The 14512-nt window shown below is 34.2% G+C and overlaps 2 protein-coding genes across 2 annotated transcripts; both read right to left on the reverse strand.

The window, feature by feature from the left end:
• Positions 1-313: 313 nt before the first annotated feature.
• LOC143535658 (uncharacterized) lies at positions 314-4327 on the reverse strand. Its single transcript, XM_077029861.1, has 7 exons — positions 4025-4327; positions 1816-1885; positions 1668-1723; positions 1479-1554; positions 1351-1387; positions 1126-1240; positions 314-606 (listed from the first exon to the last, which is right to left on the reverse strand). Exons 1-7 carry the CDS (start codon positions 4324-4326, stop codon positions 387-389), a joined length of 876 nt encoding a protein of 291 aa, XP_076885976.1. The 5' UTR covers position 4327; the 3' UTR covers positions 314-386.
• A 5416-nt stretch (positions 4328-9743) lies between these two features.
• Positions 9744-14263, reverse strand: LOC143535634 (protein DAMAGED DNA-BINDING 2-like; the record flags this gene model as incomplete). Its single annotated transcript, XM_077029842.1, has 11 exons — positions 9744-10117; positions 10911-11107; positions 11330-11578; positions 11658-11787; positions 11864-11955; positions 12178-12298; positions 12390-12478; positions 12556-12678; positions 12767-12894; positions 13510-13600; positions 14060-14263. Coding segments are annotated over 11 exons (1650 nt in total), but the record flags the coding sequence as incomplete, so codon positions are not given.
• Positions 14264-14512: the final 249 nt, after the last annotated feature.

The following is a 14512-nucleotide window of genomic DNA, read 5'->3' on the forward strand; positions in this document are numbered from 1 at the left end:
AATATCAAAGTTTAGATATAGTTGACCCATGAAAGTCAAATGCTGCACGTTTTCCATAATTGGACTTTAGACAGGTCAAACCAATAATTTTAAATTTCAAGATTATCATCAATATTAACCAACATGTTCCCATTCTAAATCTTAACATGGATACCATAACCTCTAGCATTACTCAACTTGGATTACATTCATATCAATTGCAAGTTTGCAACTCGTGAACACAACGGGTTTGACTTTAAAAGTCAAATCCAAATAACATCTAAAACAAGCTGTCACAAACACAAACAAATTGAAATTTTGAACTCTACCAAACTTGCGGTAAAAACAGTCTTTGTTTACACAATAATACACATGCTAAACTTTATGTGCATGTATGGTTGAAAGATTCACAGTTCATCATGCATTGGTTGTTCTAAGTTCAAGTCAAAGTCAGCATTTGGTACAACAGGTTCATTGACCTGAACAACGTTGTTTATACGATCTCCAGCCATACCGGCTTTAATTGCTCCAACAACTTTTCTCTGCAACTTGAGTATTCCTATTCTCTTTGAAACAACATAGAGAACCGCTAACGAGAACAAGAAGAATCCCACACCAAGTATGATCCTGCCCGCATAACATAAAAGTCAACAATACAAATTAAACCAGCACTGTTATTACTAGTATTAGTAAATACTAATCATATTAAGACATTAAGTTATTAAAAAGTTTCAAAAATTTGGACAAAAACGTAAATAAAAAGTTAATTACTCGGACAATCCCTGTGGTATACCCATAATGCAAATACGGTCCTAAGCTTTGAGAAATTATATCTATGGTCCCTGTGGTATACCCTAATTGTAAGTATGGTCCTTAACTTTAAGAATTACTTCTATGATCCCTGTGGTATACCCATATTGCAAAAAGGCCCTTAACTATGAGAATTTACATATATGATCCTTGCGGTATACCCTTATTGCAATTATGGTCCTTAACTTTGAGAAATTACATCTATGGCCCCCAATAGTTTGAAAGCATAACACAAATGTGCGTTAGTTTTTCAAGTTAAGTGCATGTGAAATGACTAAAATAACCTTGCAATATGGGAATACCACTTGTACAGTAGTAGATTATGATTTGCCTGACCTGTCAAGAACATCTTGGCGTTTCATTGTTGAAAGCAAGTTGCGCGTTCGCGTTAGTAACGAAACGTGACCCTTGTATTCGCTTTCTGCTTTCTTTAACACTCCAGTTGATTCCTCTGTAACAAACATATTCTTTTTATCAAATCCTTTAATTTTGTTTGGATTCATGTTTTGAAACCGATTATTGTGACTGGAAGTGAAAATCAAATATGAAGACAAGACTAACCAAAAGCCATGAGCGTGCTTCCGCTCCGTTCAACCTCCTGTAGACATCATTTTTATGTTTTTTAAACAATTTGCTTGTAAATAATCATAATCATAAGTTGCACGGAAAATAAATGTTAGATTAATTACCTGAACCATCAATTGCCTCGTACGACGAAGACTCTCAGTAATGCTCTCGGCTGCTGATGTCATTCCCGCTTTTGTCCTGATGGTAAATTACACTAATGTTAGCCCATTTTAAGTAACGATTATCTCTAAAACAATATATTTATGCTAATACTATATAACATGTTATGATTAATGATGAAATATACATACTGTAGATTGCGCCTTCTGGCTGTGGACTCTTCTCCACCTCCTAACAGAAGCTCCCTCTGTTATTAACAAAAGCTTATATCATTTCACATTTAATACCCTCAAATGCTTATCAAAGGATAATATATAAATAATTCAAGTTTATTTTTACCTCTTCTTGGGCTGCTTTTCTCATATTAGCCTTTGCTTGCAAATTAGCATTTCTCAAACTTGTCCGCAGACTAAAACAAAGGGGAAAATAAGAACCGTGTTCATCTTTTTTTATCAATCTTGTAAATAAAATTTAATTAATTTCTAATAAAAATACAACAATCAAAGATCTTGACTCCTACTATAGAAAGCATACAACTTAGACAGCATATTACAGGTTAAAAATAACTGAACAGAAAAAACCAATCCGAAATCGGAAGAAACCAAAACTCATTATTTTTTGCCAACTATTTTTTCGACCTATTGTTTGTTTTACTGATTTTCAACAGGGACTGAAAGCGTAAGAGAATCTAAATGACATGACATGACTAAAAAATTCATTTTTGGATTGAAAAAGTTCAACATGCCAAACCACATAGACTAATAGACCAAAAGCGTAGTTTTAAACAGATCTCTAGCAAGTAGCAACGTGTCAAGAGGTAACAACTTGGGTTTCCTTAATAATAGAACTGAAAAATCAATCACTTTATATCAAGACTGACAAACTATTATCTACAATAAAATAATGTATTGAACATCAGATCCCACTTAACATTAAAAAATGCAGACTGCTAGATAGCTAAATATGTATTAAGTTATTAACTATTCTAGTTAATATTTTTAAGAATTTTTAACCAATGCTACATGTTTTCTAAAGGGTACGCAGATAATTTCAGCTCAAAATCATGTTAGGACGGATATATTCATACTTTAAGACGATGGTTAGACACGCGGGCAGGCAGTATCATAACAAACTGCAACCCCTAACAAGAGACAACCGGTATAACTTTTTTTAACATTTTTCTCCTTGCTGCTCTTACACGGCGTTATTACCAACTTCACCTTTTATTCTTTCAAATTTTACCTTTTCTGCTTAAAGCAATCCAAAATTTTCAAGCCTGGAAACTGAACCCAAACCAATACCAAAAAAACCGACATTTTGGTTTTTGGTTCAATTTTAGACCAAATCCGGACCAAGTAACCAACCCATGCACACCCCTACTAGCAAGTCCAAATGACCATATTAGAAATCAAGTCAAAACCAGGGCACACATATAAATTTATAATACACAACTAGATCAATTGTCTCAAATTCCATAACATATAAAACTGTCCTAGTAGTTAACTAGCTTTCGGAATTTTTATCTAATGCTACATGTTTTCTAAAGGGTACACAGGTAATTTCAGCTCAAAATGACGTTATGACGGGTATATTTATCCGCTTTTAAGACACTGGTTATAAGCGGGCAGACAGTAACATAACACCAAAATACAGTAAACTATAAAAAACCCAAATCGAAAAAACCAACATTTCAGTTTTTGGTTTGGGTTTAGCCCCAAACTGAAAAAAAAAAAACAAAATAAAAAAAAACAAGCATTTCACCTTTTTTATTCGGGTTTAGCCCAAAACCTAACTCAAACCAAAAAACCAACCAACATTTCGGTTTTTGGTTCAGTTTTAGCCGAAAACAGAACAGAAACCACATTATAAACTAAGTCAAAATTAGGGCACACATATGATATATCACTTAATTGATTGCATCAAATTCCTTAACAATTTACTCATAAACAATGCAATAATCAACAAAATATTCAATTCCACTTATATAAAAATAGCTACAAACCTCTCAATTTGCTTATTCCATGATTGAAGCATTAATTGGGCGCTTTGAATATGGATAATAATCAACTAATTCTTAATAACCAAAGAATTCAGGCCCAAATTCATTATTTTTTGTCAACTATTCGTCCCGAGATTTTCAAGTCCAAATGACAAAACAGAAACTGAGCCCAAACCAAAAAAACGAAACCGAAAAAAATGACATTCGGTTTTTGGTTCAGGTTTAGCCTAAAACCGAACCCAAACCAAAAAAACCGAAATCGAAAAACCACATTTCACTTTTTGATTCGGGTTTAGCTCAAAATCGGACCCAAACCCAAACCCAAAACCCGAACCCAAACCCAAAACCAAAACCAACCAACATTTCGGTTTTTGGTTCGGCTTTAACCGAAGCCACCCATGCAAGTCTACAAATTAAGTCAAAATTAGGTCACACATATGATATATCACTTAATTGATTGCATCAAACTCACTCGTAAGCAATGCAGTAATCAATAAAACAACTTCAATTTCACTTACAATAATAATAATAATAATAATAACCACAAACCTCTCGATTTGCTTATTCCACGATTGAAGCGTCAATTGGGCGTTATGAATATGATCCTCGGTGGGTAATTGGGGTATCAGAAGATCAAGATTAAACTGTGCTGCGGACAGCATAGCGAGTCCGTCTTGAGCAAGTCCGTTCAATCTGGGCAACGATTCTTTGTTTCCCGCATCAGTGGGTTTTGATTTACCGTGTTGTTCGATTGATTGGATGTGGGTTAACATTTGAAGATATGCTTCGTCCCAATCTTTCTTTGTCTTGTTGAATTCATCAACCACGATATCGGTTGAGGCTGGATCCATTTTCGATGATTCAAGGATCACTGGAGATTTGGCTTTGTCAAAACAATTTATTATATCGTCTAGCTAGTTAAATAATATTTTTGGACATTGGTTACTTTGTTAAGTTAAAAATGTTGGTGGAAACCGAGCGTTAAAATCCAAAATAAAGTTCAAGTTAATATATAAAAATAAAAAAGAATATCAAACGTTGTTTATTTGGTTGGTAAAACTCAAGCTTTGTTGTTTTTGGATTAAGGCGGTCTCTCCAAGTGAATTTTGTCGGCTTTAGTTATACTACCGGAACTAAAACAAAAAAATATATAAAATTAAGATGACCCAATTTTGGGTGACCCCATTTTATTATGAGTAATATGTGCAATTGCATTTACATTAATTTTGGTATTTGTTTGTAAAAGTTTTTTTTTTCTTTTTTCACTTAGGCTAAGGGGTATACACCCCTAAACACCGTTCTTCTCATTCGTCATGTCAGTGTTGCGTTAGCTTTTCTCCTATTATTCAAAATCACCATTCTACACCTTTTAACTAGGGGTATACATCATTTCCTCATTCTCTATTTTTTTTTATTTCATACAACACACACACGCATATATATAGGATTATGTTATAATAAAGGGTTGGGTTATTCTACAAAAACCAACAAAAATGAGAAGTATGAAAAGCCATAGTTGATTGACATGTGTCAAGTGGGGACCAAAGGTAAAAGGGTATAAAAGTAATAGTACATATTTTCTCTCTTCACATGCAAGTCACATGTCAATTCCCCCATCATTTTAAAACGTCCATACTTTTTCATGCAACATTATTTTTTTAAAAAAAATTCACCATAATAGCAAACGTTTTTTTTTATCTTTAATATGAGTGTGACTTTGTTATATAAAAATTAAAAAAAATTACGTCATTGTGTCTTTTCGTCATTGTGTCTTTCTGTTTGTCATTGTGTTTTTTTCGTCATTGCGTCTTTCAAATCATCATTGTGTTTTTTTAAATGCTAATAATACGGTTGTGTAATAATTATACGTAAATATAATGATAAAATAACAACAAATTATCTAATACATAAAACACAATGATGAATACATATTACACAATTACATGAAACGTAAAACACAATGATGAATACTTATAACACAATGACATAAAAATGTAAAACACAATGGTTAATACATATAACACAATGACCTGAACCGTAAAACATAACGGAAACTACATATTACGCAATGACATGAACGTAATACACAATGACTAAAACACAATGATAAGTAGAAAGACAAATGATAAGCACAAAGACACAATGACGCAATCTTTGTTTTAATTGTTATCTTTAATATGAGTATCAAATGATAACACAATGATCAAAATCTATAATATAATGCATAGAAAAACCCAATTAAAAATCATAATAAACAACCAATAACACAATATAAAAAAACCCACTAGTTTTTTTTAATTATTATATAAAAATATGATACTCATATTAAATATAAAAAAAACGTCTTTTATTACGATGAAATTTTTTTTTGAAAAATAATGTTGCATGAAAAAGTTATAGACGTTTTAAAATGATAGAAGAATTGACATGTGTCTTGCATGTGGAAATAAAAAATCAACAAAAGTGGGTTATTATGTTTATATCCTTCCCCCTCAATTTATTTTCTTAAATTAATCTTCACCGTTCAAATCTAAGATCAATTAATTAGATTCCTTCTCACCCCTTTTATTTTTATTGTCCTTTGTATTATAACTTTACCCTATATATAAGGTTAGGTTAGAATAAAAACTCACTTGAGTTGTGAAAACTCTAGAAACTAGTTCTCAACCACATGTTTTAATTTAAAGATTACATCATGTTAGGGGTGTTAAAAACCAGATATCTGAAGTTTCTGATATCCGAACTTCGGATATCCGGATCTTTCAGATATTGGATTTTCCTATCCGAATCCGAAAATTCGGGTATCCGAACCTCGGATATCCGAAATTTTGGATATCCAATCGGATAGTGAATCAAATATCCGAAAACCCGGGAGAAAAAAAATTGTTTTAAAACTAAACTTACAATAACATCTCAATAATCCAAATTATCCAATCTAACAAACTAAATACAAATTGTTCAAAATACAAATAAACAATCAAAGGTTTTTATCGATATGGAGAATGGAGTAACAGCGGTGGAGCCGTGGAAGAGGTGGTGACGGACGACGGCTGGAGACGCAGGTGTTGACGGACGACGGCTGGAGCCGGAGGTGGTGACGGGCGTGGAGTAGAGTGTTCGATTCGTCACTCTCGTTGTCTCGCACTCGTGCCGTCGTGGTCCTTGTTGAGGATTGGAGATGGGAATGAGAGGCAGGGAGTAGATATGAGATGGGGGCTGCATATGAGAAAGGAATTAGGGTTGCAGACTGAGTCTTTTATTATTAGTTGATATATATATAAATTAAAAAAGTATTAAATTTAATATTTCGGATATTTCGAAGGATAGTTTGGAGAAAATCTCAAAAATGCTATCCGAATCCAAATTTTCGGATATCCGGAGTTCGGATATTCGAAATTTCGGATGGTTCGGATACGAATTATCGAATAATTCGGATACGTATTCGGATTCAGATTTTTTTGAACACACCTACATCTTGTGGTCCACAATTAAAGTTAATAAAAAATATAAAAGTTAATTTACATTTTCTTTCTCCTGAAAACATATATAAAAATTAGTATAAAAATGTAAAAAAAAATAGCAAAACATTTTTTTTAAGTTTTCGATGTTTTGTATTAAATGTAACAATATATATTACATGTAAAAAAAAAGAAAAACAATGTCACATAGGGTTTTCACAACTCAAGTAGGTTTTCATTCTATACTTTGCTTATATATATATATATATATATATATATGAGATGGATAATTTGATAACTTTGTTGAGTTTTAGGAACTTTAAGGACCTCATTCTTAACCGCAAATTTATTAAATAGGTTAGATTATGCAGTTGAGATTAAATCTGATTAAAAAATTAAGTATGAGAGAGAATAAAAATGTACAGTGATTACACTAATTTAAACGTTCGTTACACCTATGTAAAAGTCGATTTGTGCTTTAAAAATGTTGTAATTTTTCTACGTACATGTAACCTACGTATATTTCATATATGTAAAAAAAATTTTAAAAAAAATTGTTACGTTAAGTTATTTCGAGTTCTTAAAACTTATAGTGGTTCTAAAATATATCAGTATATATGTGTGTGTGTGTGTGCGCGCGCGCGAGTGTGTAGTATTCAAACATTAATAATTATTTACTCATTCGGAAACGCCTTCTAAAATCTTCGCATGTGAAAGTTGCGTTTTCGGCAAAGTAGTCGGCTACCAAACGATCGTGTGCACCTTTACGGTCTCGATTCAACCGAGCTTTTCTTGTGAGCGGAGCCGATGCTTGGTCCTCACCAAATAAAACATGTTCGACCGCAAACTCCATTGTATGAAGAAAAAAATCCATATCGTCGGACGAAGAAGAATCATCCATTTCTATTTTTTTGGTTGGAATTATATTGTTTTGGTTAAAATGAATTTGTAGTTTGAGAAACGGTTTGAGAATGGTTGAAATAGGTTTGTAAAAAATAGGGTGTATTATGTATAATAATTTAAAAAAATTTTTTTTTTTAACATGACCGTTCCCAACGGTCAAGTGGATAAATGACGCGAATGACGGCCATCAGTGGCCTTACGTCACGTGTTAACCAGTAGGGGCAGGGCGGTGTTCAAGGGTCTCACGCGAGTGAGATGGCATCCATGTCGGACCAGTGGGGATTTGACTCTTATCATTTGATACGGTTTATGGTTAATTGGTTATCCAACAACTAAACTCCACAATTACAAGGGCCATTTGGTACACGCGAGTGAGATGGCATCCATGTCAGACCAGTGAGGATTTGACTCTTATCATTTGATACTGTTTATGGTTAATTGGTTATCCAACAACTAAACTCCACAACTACAAGGGCCATTTGGTACAAAAATTGGTCACTTATTACTTTTGTAACTCAACGGATCGAATCTTACCTTTCCGATTTCATATTAACTTGTGATTTGATCGCGTTGCGTGGCGAAATCGGTTGGTAAAACTCGAGCGTTACAACAACCAGTCAACACGAATTTGGTTGGTATTGGCTGCATTTGTGACGATACCTGAACTTAACGTCTTAACCTAAAAAATAATCTTGTCAAATTAACAATCTTAAAAGAAAAAAAAACTAAAAAAAGTAGCGACAATCATATAGCCTATTATAAAAAATTGCCATATTTATTCGATCTGTAAAACATTGCATCGGTAAAACCCGAACGTTACGACGACGAGTCAATGCGAATTTGGTCAGTGTGTGTTACATATAAAAATGTTGGTAAAACCCAAGCGTTAAAACCCAAAAAATAAATTTGTTAAATTAACATATAAAAAGAGGAAAACTTTAAAACACTGTTTATTCGGTCGGTAAAACCAGGTGATGGTAAACCCAAGCGTTGTTCTCGAGTTGTGGTGGTAACTTGACGTGAATTTGATCGGTTTCGGTTATGGTACTATAACTAAAACAAAAAAAAAGTATAAAAAATGAAATGAACCAATTAGTTGGCGTCTGCCAGTAAGACTCGGGCATTGGCAAACCTGAGCATTGTTGGTATCGATGTTGGGGCAGTCAATCTACGCGCATTCGGTCGGTTTCTATCACATTCGTTACAGTATCAAAGCTAAAATAAAAGAATCGATTAGTTATTAAGTTTGTTACACTACCGGAAATAAATCAATAATAATAAAATTGCGTTCGGTTGGTGAAACAATTTTGGGGACCAATACGGTGTCATGACTTGACCCAATCAAGGTAATCAATCAGATAATCATTAGTCAACTATTTGTCAATTATTAATCTTATCTTTGTTTAATACTTTAATTTGTAATCAAATATAAATTATTAAAAACAGTGACAAAAAGAAAAGAACAAAATATTCAGTCTAAATAACACCACAAACAAGTTCCTGGAAAAGGATTGGTTTTTTTTACGTATAGATTCTTTCAACATCTTGAATATTTAACAATCAGAATGGACATGTGAAATGTGCTTTCATATCCGAGTTCTTTCTCTATTTCATCAACAATTCAATTCAACAAATTCCGACTTCTTCCCCGTTATTCTGTCCACGCTTTCTTTGTACTCAATATTGTGTGACGATGATGTCTGTTTCACTCACTCAATAAAATCAATACATCACATGATACACATTCAAAGACAGAAGCATAACACCAACAAAAACACAACGCATAAGCTAATTCTACTTGTTTTCTAACGAGAAAGCAAAGGTAATTTCAGCTCAAAACCTTGTTAGCGCGGGCATATTTGTAAATTTTAAAACGATGGTTATAAGCCGAGGGCCTGCTGGCTTGCTGTAACATAGCACAAAATACAAAAATACAGCAAACATAGGACAATTCTACCCCTCCCCTCCTTTCTTACAGTTTTTAAGCATCTACAAGAACAAAAAAACATTGTCACTCCGCAGCCCCAAACAAGACACTACACCTAGTACAACTTTTTACGGTTTCTTCTTCTTGCTGCTCTTAGATGGCGTTATTACCAAATTCGGCTTTCTGTGCTTCAGATTTTTACCTTTTTTGCTTGAAAAACCATCACCAGAATCATCATCAACACTTTCATCTCCAAACTTCTTGCTGTTGTTTCTATCGCAAACCACAATTTTACTTTTTTCTGATTCTTGCACCGCCTCTGACTTTTCCATTGGCCTCCAAATAAATAAGGACCTAAAACAAGATCAACCGAGTTTTGTATAATCAGTTTTATCACAATTAATTATCCAAACACAGGACATCCCTGTATTTAGAGACTTGTAAACAAATGAACATGAACAAAGCATGTTCGCTTTCGTTTGATTAAGTTAAACCAAAGTTACCAAGCAAACAATCGAACACGGACAGCTAAACAAACAAGGTTTTCTTGTTTGTGTTCGTTTATGTTCATTCGTTAACAATATAAACAAAAGGTTCACAGACTGAACATAGATGAACGAACATAACTGAGCTAAAACTAGTTAAAAGGTTTTCTTGTTTGTGTTCGTTTATGTTCATTCGTTAACAATATAAACAAAAGGTTCACAGACTGAACATAGATGAACAAACATAACTGAGCTAAAACTAGTTAAAAGTATTGTGAAAAACAACTTGTTGGGTCTAAAAAGTTACTATAACTAAAACTAAGTTGTAATGAGACAAAAAGATTTAAAAGAACACATTAACAAACGTAAATGAACAAACTTTAACAAAAGTAAACTAGCGAACAAAAATTAACGTAAACAAATATAAATAAATGAACGATACATGTGTTCATGTCCGTTCATTTAACTAAATGAACAATAAATATGTTCATGTTTGTCTGTTTATTAAATAAAAAAGCATAAACAAACTTCCAACCGAACGGTTCACGAATTGTTCACTGAACGTTCGGTTGGTTTACAGGCTTACCCGTAATGATTTTATGGAGGAGCAAAACATGATAAGAAAAATAGAAAGAGATGGTCAAGAGAAGTCAAAGTCAAACCTTGAACTACCGGTTGCTAACACATCATCACATGGATGCAACTTGTTGACAGGACTAATTGTGGTTATGTTCGGGTCCATGACCTCAGATACTAGTTGACCCGTGCTGATGTCAATAAAGTCAATGGGATGCAAAGCAGCTCCGTTATAGTTTTCACTTATATATCGCCCAATAACCACAAGCGACTCAGATGAATCCTGTATAAAACATCATCTTCAGATACGGTATGCGCATTAATATTGTACCTCAGATACAAAGAACAAAATGCCCTTATATTTAACAGAAATACTTAACTGAGTTCAAAACGTGAAACTGATTTAAGTCGAAAATGAAACTAATAGACTAAAAGGGTTATTTTTGACAAACCACAGGAACTACAAACGAAGTTTACTCTAGAAAGAAAGAAAATGAAGCATCACCTTTGGGTCCCACTCAGCCCGAAACGGAGTTAAGTGCCTATTAAAATCATGACTGTGCACAATTTCTCGACTTGGGGTATCCAAGTTACCAAAAATAGAATCCCACACGCGGATCCGGTTATTAATTGATGTAGTCACTATTTTACTTCCACTTAAAGGAGAAAAATAAGCCGAGTTAACAACTCGTGTGTGAGGAAGCCCGTGAAGACAAGGCTCAGCTACTAAATGTCTCATATCCCAAATCCGAGCCTAACATTCATAACCATACATCACATAATAAACAAAAAAAACTCAAAAAACTAAAGTCAGGAGATATAATAATACTTACAAAGTGATCATTTCCACAACTTAATAAAAGGTCTGGTTGAAGAGGGTTGCAATGCAATCCAACCACTTTGGTTCCTTTCTTATGTATTAAAACCGGATTCCCTATTTTAGAATTGGCCCGTGCATCCACCCTATATGTATAATCAAATGTACAAAACATTTTTTTATGCGGCGACTTTAGTTTAAAGAAAAAGTGAATCAGCATACATGTGTAAGAATCCAAAACTATCTGCAACAAGCACAAGACCTTTCTCTGCATTCAAGTCCATACCATACAGCATTTTCCAACTGTTACGGCCCTGAATATTTTTTTTCAAAGTATACTTTTAACGGGCATTCACACCAAAAGGTCATCATCGTACTCAGTATATCCCACCAATAGCAATGCTATGGTAGGGTCTGAGGAGGGTAAGATGTAGACAGCCTTACCTCTATCCCATAGGGATAGAGAGGCTGCTTCCGGTGAGACCCCCGGCTCGAATTCACACCAAAAGGTAAACAAAAAAAATCAAAAGGAGCACCTGCCATCCATTTGGATTGAGGTCCATCAACATAGTAGATAAACCAGTTTCCAAGTCTGTGCAACTAACTGTTCCATCTGAAGATGCCGTATAAACCGTTCCATCGTTTGCTGGACCAAACCTGCAAGTTCATATATTAAATGTTATATACTTATATTAAGCGTTTTTTTATAATGTTAATTCACATATGCATGTCGTATAGAATAATGTACTTCATGTTGTTTAGTAGGGCCTTATGTATGTTCTCATATACAGTCTTCTCATACACCTTACCGAAATCCCAAACTCCTAATTGTCCCTTCTGTAATAAAGAACAAAACTTTGAAATATAAGTCAAAACAAGAAGTTAAAACTAAATTCAAATGTATAGTAGCTAACCTTATCGCCTGATAGAAGAAGGTTGTTATTAGTTGGATGGAATTCTAAGCATGTAACGCGTCTGCTATGGTATCTAATCACTGCACAATTCACTTCATTTGGGATCACAAATGCAGGTTTTACCTATCAAAGAAAACATACGAGAACAATGTATTACGGGTATTTACTGATTAAATGATGAGATTATAAGATGAAGTGACTTGAAACTTACGGAAGAAACTCCATGGCGAACTTGGCGTTCGAATACATAATCGAAAGGGTTATGCATACGTTTACGAGAAGCTGGAATGACCCCAAACTCCATAGCCACCCGGTGAGGACAAGTATTTGTTGTGTGACCTTCACCATTCAAATAAACAAAAATTTAGACTATTTGGTAATCTCATTAGCTCAAGAGTAACAGACGTATAGTTAGTTACGTCAAATAGCTGTGAGTTAGTTGACTGTTACAAAAAGTTTACAACTCAACCACGAAATGAGACTATTTTACAACTAAGGCCCTTGAAGTCCTGACAAGTATCGAATCCGTAACAAAAGCTGATTCAAAAGTTGGCAGCAGGAAGAGCCCAAACTTCAAACCAACATAACTTGGGCTAGAAGCGGAGTTACAGGCCTATAACCAGACAGCCATAGACGGCTTGGCCCAGCTATCTGACGTGAATCCTATCAATTAGAGTTTCAATTACACCACTAAAATATTTTTCCCCAATGTGAGCAATTTTCAATCTTTTCCTTGTTTTAGCCAAAACGCACAAATCTTTTAGTCTTATTTTCAACAATTTTGGGCAACATGTAGGGACCTCATATAACGTTTAACACATTCATTTTTACACCAATTTCTATAAGATATATCTTGATTTTCACAGAAGATCAGTTGATTTTAGACTCACTTTCATAAAGTTATCGATTTAAAAACAATTAACCAATAAATAAATCAACAAATAAGCAAAATACCAGGCATTTTGCAGAGAAAACATGGTTTCATAGGGCAATCGATGTAAGTAGCTCCTTGAAAACCAGCTTGATGACCTGTTCTCTTACAAACCTAATAAAACACGGCAAATCATTACATAAACCACAAACTAGTTTCTCTTCTAAATATGTTTTTTAAAAGAAAAATACATGTTTCTTTTGGGGGTTACTAATTTATGTTTACGACTTAATGTCAATACCGTTGATACCTACCGAATTCGAGTCCATAACGTGCAGGTTCTGTTTTTTTAATATGTTAACTTTTATTTTGGCTTTGACAAATTCAATTTTTGTTTAGTTTCGTTACAGTAACCCGATACTGACAAATTCATATTTTGTATTTACCAGCTGACTACACCTCGTTTTTGAAGGTTTATTATTGTCATTAACGTAACAAACCTAACCGATACCACCCGAGGCTGCTAGTTAACACTAAAACAGGAACAGAAACATAAACCCTAACTAAATTAGTCAGAGTTATATATATATATATATATATATACACACACACACACCTAGGGTTTCTTCTTACCTTGCAGACTTTCTTAAGACTAATAGTAATCGGCGTTTTCCCCTTCTTATCGGATCCTCCGTCGTCTTTAACCTTTTGATCTTCTTCTTCTTCTGACTCAACGACGTCGTTTTCCACCTCTTCTACTTCTTCGTCTGAGCTTTCCTCAGTGTCAGTGTCTCTCTCAATAACTACCTTCGAGTCGACATTAATCCGAGAGGATATAGATAGATACACGGTTTATGCGTATATGATTGCTGTGTGTGTGTGCGGAAATGAAATTGAAGCAGTTGAGACTGAAGCGGGAGGAGGGTATATGTGAACCGACTATGGAAAGTGATTTTACTAAAGTATCCCTGTGTGAGAGGGTTTGGATGTTATTGAATAAGGGTATTGTGGACATTTTACGAGATGGAAATTGGCGGGAGATGACGTGGTGTGTTGTCGGCCTCTTCTGGCGTAAGTTTCCGGCGG

The sequence above is a fragment of the Bidens hawaiensis genome, unplaced genomic scaffold (genome assembly GCF_021521415.1).
Source record: "Bidens hawaiensis isolate Kalapana, Puna unplaced genomic scaffold, B.hawaiensis_p1.1 tig00010570_1, whole genome shotgun sequence".
In the NCBI taxonomy this organism is placed as follows: Eukaryota; Viridiplantae; Streptophyta; class Magnoliopsida; order Asterales; family Asteraceae; genus Bidens; species Bidens hawaiensis.